General features: G+C 51.6%; 1 protein-coding gene and 1 long non-coding RNA gene across 3 annotated transcripts; one reads left to right on the forward strand and one right to left on the reverse strand.

Annotated features, from left to right (window-relative positions):
* Nucleotides 1-79: 79 nt before the first annotated feature.
* ADCK2 (aarF domain containing kinase 2) lies at nt 80-14938 on the forward strand. Of its 2 annotated transcripts, none has more exons than XM_061414933.1 (8): nt 80-1690; nt 3381-3527; nt 5673-5801; nt 6761-6856; nt 7007-7258; nt 8774-8902; nt 10102-10155; nt 14518-14938. In XM_061414933.1, the coding sequence occupies exons 1-8, from the start codon at nt 761-763 to the stop codon at nt 14656-14658; spliced, it is 1878 nt and encodes a 625-aa protein (XP_061270917.1). In that variant the 5' UTR covers nt 80-760; the 3' UTR covers nt 14659-14938. The 2 variants fall into 2 exon arrangements, with proteins under 2 accessions (XP_061270917.1, XP_061270918.1); XM_061414934.1 differs by having other exon boundaries at nt 83-1690; nt 14437-14938.
* Nucleotides 4249-5735, reverse strand: LOC133246508 (uncharacterized). The gene is made up of 2 exons (XR_009736064.1): nt 5650-5735; nt 4249-5076 (listed from the first exon to the last, which is right to left on the reverse strand). It is a non-coding gene; the product is annotated as an uncharacterized LOC133246508 (long non-coding RNA).
* Nucleotides 14939-15025: the final 87 nt, after the last annotated feature.

Consider the following 15025-nt stretch of genomic DNA (forward strand, 5'->3'; position numbering starts at 1 on the left):
GACCCGTGAGCCGGGTAAATCTCCGCCGGAGTCTGGGTCGCGTTCGCTTTAAAGGGGCGGTTCCCGAACCGGCGGGCAGGCGGGCGGTCCCGGAAGACGCGCGTTGCGCGGCCTGGGCGTCGGGATCCCTGCTCCCCGGCCCCCCGGGTCCAGATCCCGGGTCTTCGGACCCCCGGCCCCCCCGGGTCCCGATCTCCGGTACTCCGCTCCGCGACCCTCCGCTCCCCTTCCGCGCCCCTGGCGCCCAGACCTCCAGTGCCCTTGGGACCTCGGCTCTCTGGAGCCCACACCCGACTCCTCCCCACCGCGCGCTCGCTGCCCTGGTCCTCCGCCGTTAGCGCTGCCCCCGCCCCCGGCCCCAGCTCTCCACCCCTCGCCTTATCTGGTTCTTCCTCACCCCCACCAGGCTCCCCGCACCGCGGCCCTCCGATCTGTCCCCCTCGCGCCCCTCTCCGCGCAGACCTGCTGCGTCCTGGCCCTCGGCGGGTGCACTCTGGCGCCGGCGGGCGTGCGCGGTGACCCTGCGGTCGCCCGGCTCCGTCTCCGCCCGCGCGGCCACCTCGCGCAGGTCACGTCCCTGTCCTGGGGACTGCACACGGGCGGCCAGGTCTGCGCGCCCCCTTCATCTCGCTGCCGCCCCGCTCTTAAACGGAATACTCAGCGGAGGCCCGGACTCATGTCCTCCTTGCGGAAAGAAGGAACATAGATGGGCCCTCCTTAAGTGGAGGCAGGCAACGGAGGCCGTGACCTCTGGGAGAGGATGGTGACCCCCTGGCGCTTCTCTCTCAGGGTCTGCTTGGCGCACCTGAGAGGTTTTGCGCTCAGAAAGGAAGTCGGCCTTCTGAGACCCTCTGGGGGCTGTCGCAAGGCTAGACTCTGTTGGCTTCTGCTTGGCACTTTGCCCAAACTCGTCTCCACCTGTGAGGACATTGGCGAGGGGGCTTCGGAGAGCGTACGTCGGCAGACCACCAGTTGGAGTGACCTGGCTAAAAATGGGCCGCTGGAAAGAGTCCCTCCGGAGGGGCGGCTGGGCTGGCTCCTCCTGCACGTGCGCATCTGGCTCAGAGCAGGGGCTCTCTTGGTAAAATTCTTCCCTCTCCTCCTACTCTATCCCCTCACCTACCTGGCTCCCAGTGTCTCCAGTCTCTGGCTCCACCTGCTTCTGAAAGCCACCGAGACTTCGGGCCCCACCTACATCAAACTGGGCCAGTGGGCCAGCACCCGGCGGGATCTCTTCTCAGAGGCGTTCTGCGCCCAGTTCTCCAGGCTGCACGTCCAGGTGTCGCCCCATCCTTGGACTCACACCGAACACATCCTGCGCCAGGCCTTTGGGGAGGACTGGGGGAGGGTCCTCTGCTTTGAGAAGCAAGAGCCAGTGGGTTCCGGCTGCGTGGCCCAAGTGTACAAAGCGCGTGCCAATCCTGCCTTCCTGGAGAACGACAGCATCCAGAGACTGGCCACGGCCTCCATACTGCAGTTCTCGGAAACTGGGGCAGCTGGGGGGCTGGGCGAGCTCTCTGGACGCCTGGAGAAGGCCGGGAGGCCTCAAGAGAGTCTTGCCGACCAGTCATTTGTAGAAAGGCTGCTCTTCCCTAAACCGGACCTGGTTGGATCCAATGCATCCTTGTCTCAGGCTTCAGGGACCGCCCATGAACAGGAGCCAGATCACCTTGTCCCGGTGGCTGTGAAAGTAAGTGTTCTAATGTTTGCAGCCAGGCCCTCCCATCTCTAAAACCTCACCAACTCCACCGAGCTACCCAGGTCAGGATACAACCCTTTGCAAATTACCCCACGTTGCCTTCCGTTGATTTCTTTCAGCTTGACCATTATCTGAGTACCTGTGACACACAAGCTGTTTGATTTCTTGGCTTGAAGTAGAGTGATGCGAATGGCCTGAAAAAGGAAGATGAAGAGGCTCTGGTGTTGGCTCTCTCTGCGGGGGGAGGACCCATCATCCATCCAGCTGACCTCTTGGCTCTGGGGTCAGGATAAATGGGAGAGACTAGGTTAGGTGTTACTGTGGCGAGTCCAAGAGGGCAGCGTTCATTTTTACAACATCAGCTTCCTTCTCTGTTCATTTCCAGTCACCCCTGCCCGGCTCCCTCATCTCTCCTCTCCACACCTTTCCATCCCTGATCCGAACACCCCCAGGAGAACTAGTGGATCCTAGTAGCCAATACCCTGGTGTTCTCACCCTCACAGAAAAATCCCTCCCACGGGGGCCTACTGAGACAGGCTGAATCATAATTTCTAAGGGGAGAGCCTGACCTGGCCTTTTATAATTGCTGCAAATGAGTTGCAACATCAGGCATGTTTAGGAAACACTTGTCCAAAGTATCTTGAAGTTTCCCTGTGCTCTGTGGGAGACTAAAGGAGTATATGTGCCCATCAAGTCAGATGCTTTATTTCATATGTATGAGGTACCTGAGATGGGCATTCTTTTTTTAAACAGGTTCAAAAAAAATTGCTTATTTATTTATTTGGCTGTGCTGGTTCTTAGCTGTGGCATGCGGGATCTCCTTCTCCCACCAAGGGTTGAACCTGGGCCCCCTGCATTGGGAGCCCAGAGTCTTAGCCACTGGACCACCAAGGAAGTCCCTGTACTAGTTTTTCTTACATGTTTATTTATATTCCACTTTATTCTGAAAAGGATTTGTGGTGGAGGTAGAGGCTGTTATCTGCGTGTTTTAAATGATGGAACAGGAGGCTGAGAAGAGGTTGAGTGGCCGGTCCAGTTTCATCCAGGAGATGAGTTGCAGAACTGGAGTTTTTGAAACCCAGAGCTCTTTCCATCTCACCTCTGGAGTCCTGTAACTCTAGAGCAGTATTTTGCAGGCTTGGGACTACCTGACTCAGTTACCTGGACACTCAGTAAAATGCAGATTTCCACCTGGCCTCCCAGCCAGTCTGATTCAGTAGGTCCTGGAGGAGGCTCGGGGTCCACACTTTTACTAAGCAGCCCATGTTGGCTTTTATGCTCGCTGATGTTTGGGAGCCGCTGATCTAAGCTCAGTGTATCTGGAAGGGAGGCCAACCTGTTCTTCCCAGCAAAGCTGAGTGCCGCTCAGGGGAGCTGCCCTCCTGCCCCTCAGGAAGGCACAAAGGAATGGGTGTTGGACCTGCTTCCCCTCGGCCAGCTGATTGTCCTTTTTTTTCAGGGGGTTGTGGGGGGATGTTGGCTGCACCACAAGGCACATGTGACGTTTGTTTCTCAACCAGGGATCGAACCTGCACCCCCTGCATTGGAAGCATGAAGTCTTAACTGCTGAATTGCCAGGGAAGTCCCCTAGATCTCTTTTGATGGTGGGACCCAGCTCTGGCTAGGCAAATGTGCCCTCCTGATTGATCCCTCCTCTGTCTCACTGTTCCTCTTTTGGCAGGTGTTGCACCCTGGCCTGCTCGCTCAGGTGCAGATGGACCTGCTGCTGATGAAGATGGGCAGCCGGGTCCTCACAGTTTTGCCAGGAATCAAGTGGCTCAGCTTGCCTGAGATCGTGGAGGAATTTGAGAAGCTTATGGTGCAGCAGGTGAATTCGCCTTCTCTCAATCGTAAATAGCACATGACAGTTTTTGCTGTTAGCAGCTGCTTAGTAAATGCTGAATGGATGAGCATTTTCCCAGGGCACTATGGCTAATGTAGAATATTAGTCAGGATAGCTGATATAACAAAGAATATCCAAACCTCATTGAGTTAAGGCAGCAAGGTTATTTCTTGCTATTCTGTGGAAGTTCCATGCAGGTAAACTGAGGGAGCAGGTGGGAGTTCCACTCCATTGTTATTCAGGGACCCAGTTTCCTCCAAAATTAGTCATCTGGGCTTAGTGTGGAATGGGGAGAGAGACCATGAAGCGTCACATAAAGGATTCTGTGGCCAGGCCTGGAAATGATGAACTTCACTTCTTCCAAGGCTACATGTCAGGCCCAGTGTAACTACGAGGGAATTTGGGGAAGGCGGTCTTGCATAGAGCCTGGGCTGCAAACGAAATGAGTCTGGTGGAACAGATAGCATTATCTGTGCTGCAATCAATGGCCACATTCCAGGAGAAGAATCGGCGAAGTCACATACTGTGCCTTGGTTTTCCTTTGTTTCTGGGGTTTAATGAGTAGACAAGGGCCCTGTGCAGGGCCTTTGGGACACCTGTTTAAGGAGCCAGACTCAGTAGACACAGTGGAGTCACTCAGGGCTCCACGGAGCCATCTGTGCTGGCTTCCTGGCAGTTGGCACAGAAATTGACAGGCTTTCAGAGGCCGTGTGCCCAATCTTCATTTATATCGTCTGACTTAGGGTTTTAAGCCCCAGTGATGCATTTTCATGTTTAGGAAGCTTGGCTTTATGATATGGAGGTGTCTACTTTTGATAATAAAATTAAAACAGAAAAATAGCTGCTGTTCCAACACCCATCTTGGTGTTTATACTCTCAGTTCCACCACCCGCTTGAGCTTCAGTTCTGCTTCAAGAAGTCTGATACACATTGTGAGATCCCATCACTTCAAGTTCAGACCTCTACAGCTCTACAACTCACCCCATTTTGCCTTAAAAATCAACTCTTCCTACCAGCTGTAGCTCTCGGTGGTCTCATAATGCTGCCTGGCTTGAAAGCTTAGAGTCTGGGTGTATGTAGGGGGATGGATGTTCATTTATAAATTCATACAACAAGTATTAAAAACTGTTAGGATCTGGTGAACTAAGAAAACAAGTGGGGTTCCCTGAATCTCCTGTGATGGTGGGACCCAGTCCTGGCTGGGCAAATGTGCCCTCCTGATTGGTCCCAAGAAGTATATACTAGGAGGAGGAGGGCTGATGTGAAATATTTGTAGCCCAAGTGCTAGTTACAATAGGAGTTCTTATGGGTTCAGCTGGGCTTAGCTGAGGCCCAACAGAGGAAGTGGTTATTCCACCCTGTGGGTCCAGGCTCCCCAGACTTGAGCAGAGTCTTGAAAGGAGAGTGTCCGCAGTTAGACCCAATGGGGGAAGAACATTCCAGTCAGGTGGAGTACAGAAGGCAGTCAGAGGGGAAGTGTTAGGCAGGCTGGGACATTCCCGGTCTACAGATTGGGTGCAGCCGGAGTTTGGGGCTGTAAAAGAAGGAGGCCATATCACAAGAGATGTACCTGGAGGGAGAAGCAGGGCCCAGACCATGACCCACCTCGGACGTCATCCTAACCAGTGCAGACTCCATCCTGCAGGTGGTGGGGGGCACCAGCAGATGGATTGTAGAGAGGGGAGGTGGGGGACAGGGAGCCCAACTAAGACACCTCTGTTAGGGTTCAGGTGATTGGTTTCAAGTCACCTTGGGAGGAACAGTGGGATAGAAAAGAACAGCTCTGAGTGTGGTGAGGGCTGCAGAGCTGATGGCAGCGAGTCTCCCGTGGGTGTGAAGGGTGAGAGAGAAGGAATCCTCTGCAGGGACTCCTGGGGGCGGGGTGAATATGAACTCTGATAAGTTCTCCAGTGTCTCTGCTGTCTGCAGCTTGGAGTCATGTGGTGGGGAGGGATGGGGGGTTGGGACTTCCGGGGCAGCCCTCACCCTCAAGTGTCCTGGGAGTTCTGCAGGAGGTTAGCTGGGGCAGGCAGGTGAGTCTTAGGCTCTGCCAGCTCTTGGGGGGTTCAGCGTTGCTGTCCCTGGCCCAGACTACCCCCTCCCTCACCTCTTCTCTCCACTTGTCTGTAGATCGACCTGCGGTACGAGGCTCGGAATCTTGAACTCTTCCAGTGCAACTTCCTGAATGTGAACTCCGTCAAATTCCCCACGCCTCTGCGTCCCTTCGTCACCAAGGATGTCCTGGTGGAGACATATGAAGTAAGAGTGAGAGCTTCCCCTAGCCGGTTGCCCTTTACTCACAGCCAGGTTGTCTCTGCTGCACAGGAAGGCTTGAGTCTAAAAGGGGTTTGGAGCCGCCTGACGGTGGGAGGTAGGGTAGCAAGGTGGGAAGAGCCTGGCCCTGCCCTCAGACTTGCTGGAAGTCTGCTCTGCCAATTGTATCTGATTCTGGTTTTTCCGTACACTTTTACAAAAAACCCGAATGACTTTTTTGGCCAACCCAATATTTGCTGGGTGGCTTCAGTTATTTCCTGTAGAACAGCAGGATACCCTTCCTGTCTTAGGAGTCAATGACACACTGAATGCAAAACGCCCTCCACACAGAGAAGGGCCTTATGGGCTTAGCTGTCTTCTGGTCCAGCTTCCTTTGTAAAGATGGTAATGAGACCCAGAGGAGTGGCCTGAATGACCCACTGTTGCTAGCTGTGTGACTTTGAGCAAGTTACTTAAACTCTCTGGGCTTTAGTTCTTTAATTTGTTAATTAAGGATTCCAAGATCTATCTCAATAGGCTGCTTTGACAATTAAATAACCGACCTGCATCAGGTGCCTATGGAGCAGGTCCCCTTTCTTCTCTCTTCCTTTTCTTTCTCCTCCAGTGAGGTCACAGAGCTCCTTCGTGTCCCTGTTGGCTGATTCTTGACTAGAAACAAGCTCACCCTGACCTCACAGCCTCTCTTACCTGTGGGCGGCAGTCAGTGGGTTTCCTCCCTGGGGAACCTATGGGACTTTTTGAGACGTATTACAGAAGGGAAGCATAAACGTCGGTTACAACTCATTTGTGGGTGACGGATTCACAGGCATTATAGGAAAGGAAAAACGCTTCGGGTCACTCCCCAGTCAGAGGGAAGGCAGCAGCTGTGTGTCCCCGGGAGGATGAGGAGCTGTGCAGTCGCGGGCTGTGCGACTGAAGCGGTTCTCACCCCGACTTCCTCACAGGAGAGTGTGCCCGTGTCCAGCTACCAGCACGCAGGGATTCCCCTGGACGTGAAGAGGAAGATTGCGCGGCTGGGGATCAACATGCTCCTGAAGATGGTGAGCTCACGGCGGGGAGCGTGCCGCCTCTCCGCCTTGTCCTAGATCTCCGGGAACTCGCCGTCACCCTGGAAGCTTTTCCGTGAGTGGCCTGGTGGAGGTGGGATGGTGAGGCTGACTCAGCCTGGAGTAGCTCTGGTCTCTCTGCAGATATTTGTGGACAACTTCGTCCACGCGGACCTTCACCCCGGGAACATCCTCGTCCAGGGCGCCGACGGTCTTGCCCAGGGCCCAGAGGCGCGGCTGCAGCCGGTGGACGTCTGCGAGGCGCTGGTGGTGGCTGTGTCGCCGGCGCGCTGCCCGCTGCGCCTGGTGCTGCTGGACGCCGGCATCGTGGCCGAGCTGCAGGCTGCAGACCTGAGGAACTTCCGGGCTGTCTTCATGGCCGTGGCCATGGGCCAGGTGAGGCCCGCCGGGCCCTGGAGGGGAGGTGGAGGGAGAGGTGATTGGAGCTGAGTTTTTTTTAAACCACCGGGCTCCTCAGGGTTTGTCATTCTTGTTAATGCTGGCATTTGCCAAGGGTGCTTCAGAGAGATGAAGGAGGGAGGAGGAAGAGGAGCCCAGGAGATGAAGCCATGGAGGGTCCATAGAACAGGCTTGTTCCTGGCAGCAGATGATTTAGGATGACGGGAAGAAATGCCTCCTTCTCAAGTGGTGTTCTGGTGGTTTCTCTTCTTTCCTCAGTCACTATAGAGTTGGGCTTTGGAAATGCTAGCTTCTTGACTAATAGCGGCCCCAAATGTGTGCTATCTGCTTTGAGAAGGTGGGGCTGGAAAGAAGCAGCGGCTCAGGGAACTTACTCTCCAGGTGTGGGAAGACACCTGGGGCAGGAGGAGATGACTGGTTTTCACTTCTCATCCCACGCCTCTGAGGGGCTCCAGTGGTTGAGGATTCTTATTTAGGAAAAGGGACTCAGCGAAACCTTTATGAGAGTCAACCTAAAGTGCCACATCAAGGGTGACAGTTAATTCTCCAGCAGGAAAGACCCAGGGAAAGACGGAGCTGGACAGACTTCCCTGGTGGTTCGCACTCCCAGTGCAGGGGGCCTGGCTTCAATCCCTGGTCAGGGAAATAGATCCCACATGCCAGGACTAAGAGTCTGCATACCGTAACTAAAGGTCCCACATGCCGCACCTAAGACCCGATGCAGCTAAATAAATTTTTTGGGGAAAAAAAGAAAAACAAACCTGGGAAAAAAGGGCAAAATTGAGAGAAGCCCCTGCTTAGGAGGCTTCTGGGGTGGAGGAGGGGTGGAGGTGGGTAGACCAGAGGCTTGAGTCTGAGCCAGTTTGAAAGTGTCCCCGGGCCAAGGTTAAAGACCGAGGTGCAGTGGTAGGTGGGGGCTGGGAGGTTCTCCTCTGCACAGGTTTGGGCAAAGGAAGAAGGTCATAGTCAAGGAGGAAGAGCTTGGCTCCCTGGCCATGACCAAGGGGGCCAGGTGGGTGTTAGGAAGACCTTGGAGCATCCTGGGTGGAGGAGGAGCCAGCAGGCTGTGAGTGGGGAATTCTGCTCAGGCAGGAAGACTGCCCTCGAGGACAGTATGGCTAGTCCGCCCCGGAGCCAGGCCTTTGGGCCAGGCCGGTTGGTTGGCAAGCAGTGCCATGAGGAGTGTGAGCAACAGGGCCCAGACTCAGCCACTGGGCCTGTGTGGCCTCAGAGACAAAGGAGACCACACAGCTCTGGCCTTTGATTGTGCTGAGCACAGGTGGGGCCTCGCCTCAAAAGGATCAAAAGGCTTTGATTGATAACCAGGTATTATTGGAAGGCAGTGAGGTAAAGTTAAAAATGGATGAGGGTGGGGCGCAAAAGCAGGAGGGTAGAGAAACTGGGGTGGAAAGAACTAGGATCTGAAGGCGTTTGGGCAGAGAATCCAGGGTTAGGCCCTCTTGATTCTAGCATGTTTTTTCCATCTTCCAGGGCCAAAGGGTGGCTGAGCTCATCCTGCACCATGCCCGGGCCAGCGAGTGCGAGGACGTGGAGGGATTTAAGGCTGAGATGGCCCGGCTGGTGACCCAGGCCAGGAAGAACACCATCACCCTGGAAAAGGTGAGCAGGCCACTGGAGGGCTGGGGTTCCTGGGGGGTTTACCGACCTTGCCCTTGGACAGCGCAAACTGCAGGTCTAAGGGAGAGGTCTTGAGGGGACTGGAGTTTTTCTTTTTTTATTTATTTTTAATTGAAGGATAATTGCTTATCCAATATTGTGTTGATTTTTGCCATACATAACATGAATTGGCCATAGGTATACATATGTCCCCTCCGTCTTGAACCTCGCTCCCACCTCCTACCCCATGGCTTGAGTTTTAAGGCAGATAAAGAACAAACCTTTTCCTCTGCCCACATCCTCCAGGGGTAAGGAGGCCCACTAAAATCTCCAGCTCTCAAGAGTGGCTCCTTGACTGGGCTCTCCTGGGCGGTTGCCGGGGGAGGGGGTGATACATGTGATACTGCACACCTGTCCAGACCCGGGTGCTGTTCTGCAGCTTCATCTACATGGAGCTCAGCTGAGCATGGGGTGGGGGAGGGAGCACTGAGGCCCCTGAGTAGACAAAGAACTCACCTAGTGTTCACAACCTTTATTTAGACCTGAAGCAGAAAAGTGAAAGTGTTAGTTGCTCACCCGTGTCTGACTTTTTGCAACCCCCACGGACTATAGCCCGCCAGGCTCCACTGTCTAGGGGATTCTCCAGGCAAGAATAGTGGAGTGGGTTGCCATTCCCTTCTCTGGGGGATCTTCCTGGACCCAGGGATTGGACTCGGGTCTCCCGCATTGCAGGCGAATTCTTTACCATCTGAGCCACCAGGGAAGCCCTTACTTGAAGTGGAGCCCACTTTGAATTCTGCACACAGTTCTAACAAAGCTGACTTTTCTTCCCAAGTTCATTCCCAAGTCCACTCTAGCCAGATCGAGTCAGAACAAGAGGTGGCCCCCGGGCAGTGAGGAGTGGCAGCTGGCCCTTGGCACTGCCTGTCTTATTTATTCCCATGTGATTTCTGTATGTGCTGGGCGTGCTGGGGAAGAGGCCTCTAGGCTAGTTCTCCTGGGGGGGCGGTGGTCTTTGAACTCAGTCATGAGATGGAAGTTGGGCTTGTGTGAATGTAGTCCTTTTGGGGATTTGTTAGGCAGTCCATTTCCGATCACTGGGGTGTGTGTGGGTGTGGGTGTGGATGTGTGGGTGGGTGAGGGGCAGGTAAGGGAGAGAAGTGGCTCCCAGTAGCTCTCAGGCTCTTTGTTCTGTTTTCCAGCTTCAAGTTTCCAGCCTTCTCTCGAATGTCTTTAAGTTGCTGATGACTCACAAGGTGAGGCCTGGGCGGGGAGCTCGCTCTCTGGTCAGGCAGGAGGGAGGTCTGTGGGGAAGGCAAGTGGCCTCAGGGTTGTGGCAGGTTTTTCTCTTATGGAAGATCTCTTTTAGAAACGTTCTACACACTGATCCCTCTGCTAAGAGTGCTGTTTCTACTCCCTGATGTCCAGCAAGGTTTTCCTTTGATCATTGGTGGGGTTCGGGGGGAAAAACTTTATGCTTTCTAAGAGCTTTGACAAATTCTATTTTAAAAATGAATTAAATTTCATGTTAGGATTAGGGAAAGCTTTCATCATTGCTGGGGGCTGGCTTGGAGAGAGCTGGAAATGAAAACACACTCCTGGGAGTTCATTTGCTTAGGACGGGGAGGGTGAGGCTCATAGCCAGCTCAGTGCCCACCAGCTCTGACCTGGGCAGCCTCTCCAAGTCCCCGGAGGCTGCCAGGAGGGCCAGATGAGGCCATGACACGGTGATCAGTGCGCTCTGACCTCCCTTTAGCCACCTAATTCAGTTGTATAACATTTATTAGTATCTGATTTAATCCCAACATTCCTTGAGGCTGGCACCAAGCAACTCGCCCTGGCCCCTGAGGCCACCTGACCAGGGAACCCCACTTCCAGTGACTTTGTTCTTTAGCCCTGGGGCCCCCATTGGTACAAAGCCCTCCTCACACCCGTGTGGGACACAACGGTTACTAGTGCTTTAGATGTTTGCTGTTGTCATCGTGATTCCCAGGATGGGAGAGCAGAGAGAGGGCCAAGTACAGCCATTCTCTTCAAATATTTCACCAGGCACTTAATTTAAAGTAATTTAAAAAATTTAAATTATGGTTAAAAACTAATATACAGTTTACCCCTACCCACCTCCAAGTGTACCGTACAGCAGTGTCAACCACATCCACACAGTTGTGGAACAGATCTCTAGATCTCTAATAAAACCCTATTCCTACTGAATAAAAACTCCGTGTCTCTCTTCCCTGAGCCCCTGGCAAGCAGAAGGTCCATGGTTTTGATGACTCTTGATTTTTCCTATAAGTAGGATCATATGGTATTTGTCCTTCTGTGACTGGCTTATTTCACTCAATGGAGTGTCCTTGAGGTTCATGCATGTTGCAGCAGATGACAGGATTTCCTTTTTAAAGACCAAATAATATTCCATTGTATGTACTTAACCATATTTTCTTTATTTGTTCATCCTCTGATGGACATTTGGGCCGCTTGTACCTCTTGGCTACTAAGAACAATGCTGCAGTGAACACGAAGGTGCAAATATTGCTTTAAGATCCTGGTTTCAAATTCTTTTGGATATTTACACAGAACTGGGATTGCTAGATGATATAGTTTTTTTTTTAACTAAAATATAGATTTATACAGGGCTTCCCTGGTGGCTCAGAGGGTAAAGCGTCTGTCTGCAATGCGGGAGACCTGGGTTCCATCCTTGGGTTGGAAAGATCCCCTGGAGAAGGAATGTCAGTCCATTCCAGTATTCTTGCCTGGAGAATCCCATAGATGGAGGAGCCTGGTAGGCTTCAGCCCACAGAAGTCTACACGATTTTACACTCCCACCGTGAGTGTGCATATGTAGCACGCTGCTTTCTTCTGATTTGCCCATCTGACCCCTCAGACAGCTTTCTGGGCCTTAACTGAGAAAAGACCCTTTACTTTCATCAAAGGTTATTTCCCCATGAGTCATTCTTCCGTTTCCCGACCTTCTGTCCACCTGAAAGCAGATTCCTGTTCTAGGTTTAAATCCTGGCTCAACTCCTCCTCATGTGGGCTTCCCTGGTGGCTCAGTGGTTAAGAACTCTCTTGTCAATGCAGGAGACATAAGTTCAATCCCTAGTTTGGGAAGATCCCCTGGAGAAGGGAATGGCTACCCCCTCCAGTATTCTTGCCTGGGAAATCCCATGGACAGAGGAGCCTGGCGGGCTACAGGCCATGGGATCCCAAAAGAGTCGAACATGACTTGGTGACTAAAACTAACAACAAACAGACTCCTCTTCACCCAGAGGACTTGAGCAAATCACTCAGCCACCCTGAGCCTTAGCTTCCTTATCCACTGAACGGGCATAATGAAGTTGAGGATTAACTGGGTAATCCATGTAAACTATTATTACTGTTAACCTGGCTCCAAAGGGGAAGAAACCCTGCTGTATTTGATCAAAGCCAGGTGTGCTTGGTCTCAAAAAGACTACTGTGGATTTCAAAGAATGACCATATTTAGATTTATAGTTTCTGGTGTTGTTTGTTGTTTAATCGGTAAGTTGTGTCTGACTCTTTGCAACCCCATAGCCTGTAGCCCACCAGGCTCCTCTGTCCATGGAATTCTCTAGGCAAGAATACTGGAGTAGTAGCCATTCTGTTCTCCAGGGGATCTTCCCGACCCAAGGATCGAACCCAAGTCTCCTGTACTGGCAGGCAGGTTCTTTACTGCTGAGCCACCAGGGAAGCCCAGTTTCTGGTGTGGCTGTGAACTTTTCACTTTAGTATTTTTTAAGTCATTCACATACTCACACACCTCCCTTAGAGAAGAGCTGTACACACTGCATCCCCCAGATTTTTTCTTACTATTTCTAGTGGGTGGGGGGTTGGGTGAATAGATGGGATGGTGGGGAAAATGACTGGATAGGGAAAAGAATGTTCAGTTCAGTCACTCAGTCATATCTGATTCTTTGTTACCCCATGGACTGCAGCACGCCAGGCTTCTCTGTCCATCACCAACTCCTGGAGCTTACTCAAACTCATGTCCATGGAGTCGGTGATACCATCCAACCATTCTCCTCCTGCCTTTAATCTTTCCCAGCATCAGGGTCTTTACCAATAAGTCAGTTCTTCACATCAGGTGGCCAAAGTATTGGAGTTTCAGCTTCAGCATCAGTCCTTGTAATGACTATTCAGGACTGATTTCCTTAGGATGGACTGGTTGGATCTCCTTGCAGTCCAAGGGACTCTCAAGAATCTTCTCCAACACCATAGTTCAAAAGCATCAGTTCTTCGGTGCTCAGCTTTCTTTATAGTCCAACTCTCACATCCATACATGACTACTGGAAAAACCATAGCTTTGACCAGACAGACCTTTGTTGGCAAAGTAATGTCTCTGCTTTTTAATATGCTGTCTAGGTTGGTCATAACTTTTCTCCCAAGGAGCAAGTGTCTTTTAATTTCATGGCTGCAGTCACCATGTGCAGTGATTTTGGAGCCCAGAAAAATAAAGTCTTTCACTGTTTCTATTGTTTCCTCATCTATTTGCCATGGAGTGATGGGACTGGATGCCGTGATCCTAGTTTTCTAAATGTTGAGTTTTAAGCCAACTTTTTCATTCTCCTCCTTCACTTTCATCAAGAGGCTCTTTAGTTCTTCACTTTCTGCCATAAGGCTGGTGTCATCTGCGTATCTGAGGTTATTGATATTTCTCCTGGCAATCTTGATTCCAGCTTGTGCTTCATCCAGCTAATTAAGCAGGGTGCACAAGGGTAATTAGCCTTGATGTACTCCTTTCCCGATTTGGAACCAGTTTGTTGTTCCATGTCCAGTTCTAACTGTTGCTTCTTGACCTGCATACAGATTTCCCAGGAGGCGGGTCAGGTGGTCTGGTATTTCCATCTCTTGAAGAATTTTCCAGTTTGTTGTGATCCACACAGTCAAAGACTTTGGCGTAGTCAATAAAGCAGAAGTAGATGATTTTTTTGGAACTCTCTTGCTTTTTTGATGATCCAGCGGATGTTGGCAATTTGATCTCTGGTTCCTCTGCCTTTTCTAAATCCAACTGGAACGTCTGGAAGTTCACAGTTCACGTACTGTTGAATCCAGGCTTGGAGAATTTTGAGCATGACCTTGCTAGCATGTGAGATGAGTGCAACTATGTGGTAGTGGGAACATTCTTTGGCATTACCTTTCTTTGGGAATGAAATGAAACCTGACCTTTTCCAGTCCTGTGGCCACTGCTGAGTTTTAGTGCAGCACTTTCACAGCATCATCTTTCAGGATTTGAAATAGCTCAACTGGAATTCCATCACCTCCACTAGTTTTGTTCGTAGTGATGCTTCCTAAGGTCCACTTGACTTCGCATTCCAGGATGTCTGCTCTAGGTGAGTGATCACACCATTGTGGTGATCTGGGTCATACAGTGTATTCTTATAAAAAATACATTTCTGGGTCATGAAGTATATTTTTGCCACTTCTTCTTAATATCTTCTGCTTCTGTTAGGTCCATACTATATCTGTCCTTTATCTGTAAGAGTATTACATAGATGATAAAAATCATCTGTTTTTTTTGTCAGGAGTGGATGTTGACCTGTTAACTCAGGATACTCTCCGTCTATCCGTGGGCTTCGGAAAGAACCCCTGTTTCTCTGTTTCAGGTAAAGCTTGAGAGCAACTTTGCTTCAATCGTGTTTGCCATCATGGTGCTGGAGGGGCTTGGCCGCTCACTGGACCCTAAACTGGACATCCTGGAGGCAGCAAAGCCCTTCCTCCTAAAAGGACTAGTGACCTCCCGCTGACGGCAGCAGTGGGGGCTTCCTCTTGGAACAAGAGGCCGCTCCCAACAGCCTCTTCTGTGGCAGCTTGGACGTCCTAGGACTGGGATTGTGGAGGGCCTGCCACTGTGTTTCACTCTGGTTTGGTTTCAAGCATCTGTTTCCAAAGGTCTGGGTTTCCTGGGGAAATAAAAGGAGGGAGGGTCCTGACAGCTCAGGTGTGGAAGCTGGGCCTGGTGTCAGAGAAACTGTTTCAGGGAAAACATTCTCTGGAGGAGGATGAATAAACTTAGTTATTTTGTTTTCTGGTTTTTTCTCTTCTCTTAACATCTGTACTCCTGGATCAGGCTGGTCTTCCTGGTTCTTTCCAGACTCTGATATTTAGGTTAGA

The sequence above is a fragment of the Bos javanicus genome, chromosome 4 (genome assembly GCF_032452875.1).
Source record: "Bos javanicus breed banteng chromosome 4, ARS-OSU_banteng_1.0, whole genome shotgun sequence".
Lineage (NCBI taxonomy): Eukaryota > Metazoa > Chordata > Mammalia > Artiodactyla > Bovidae > Bos > Bos javanicus.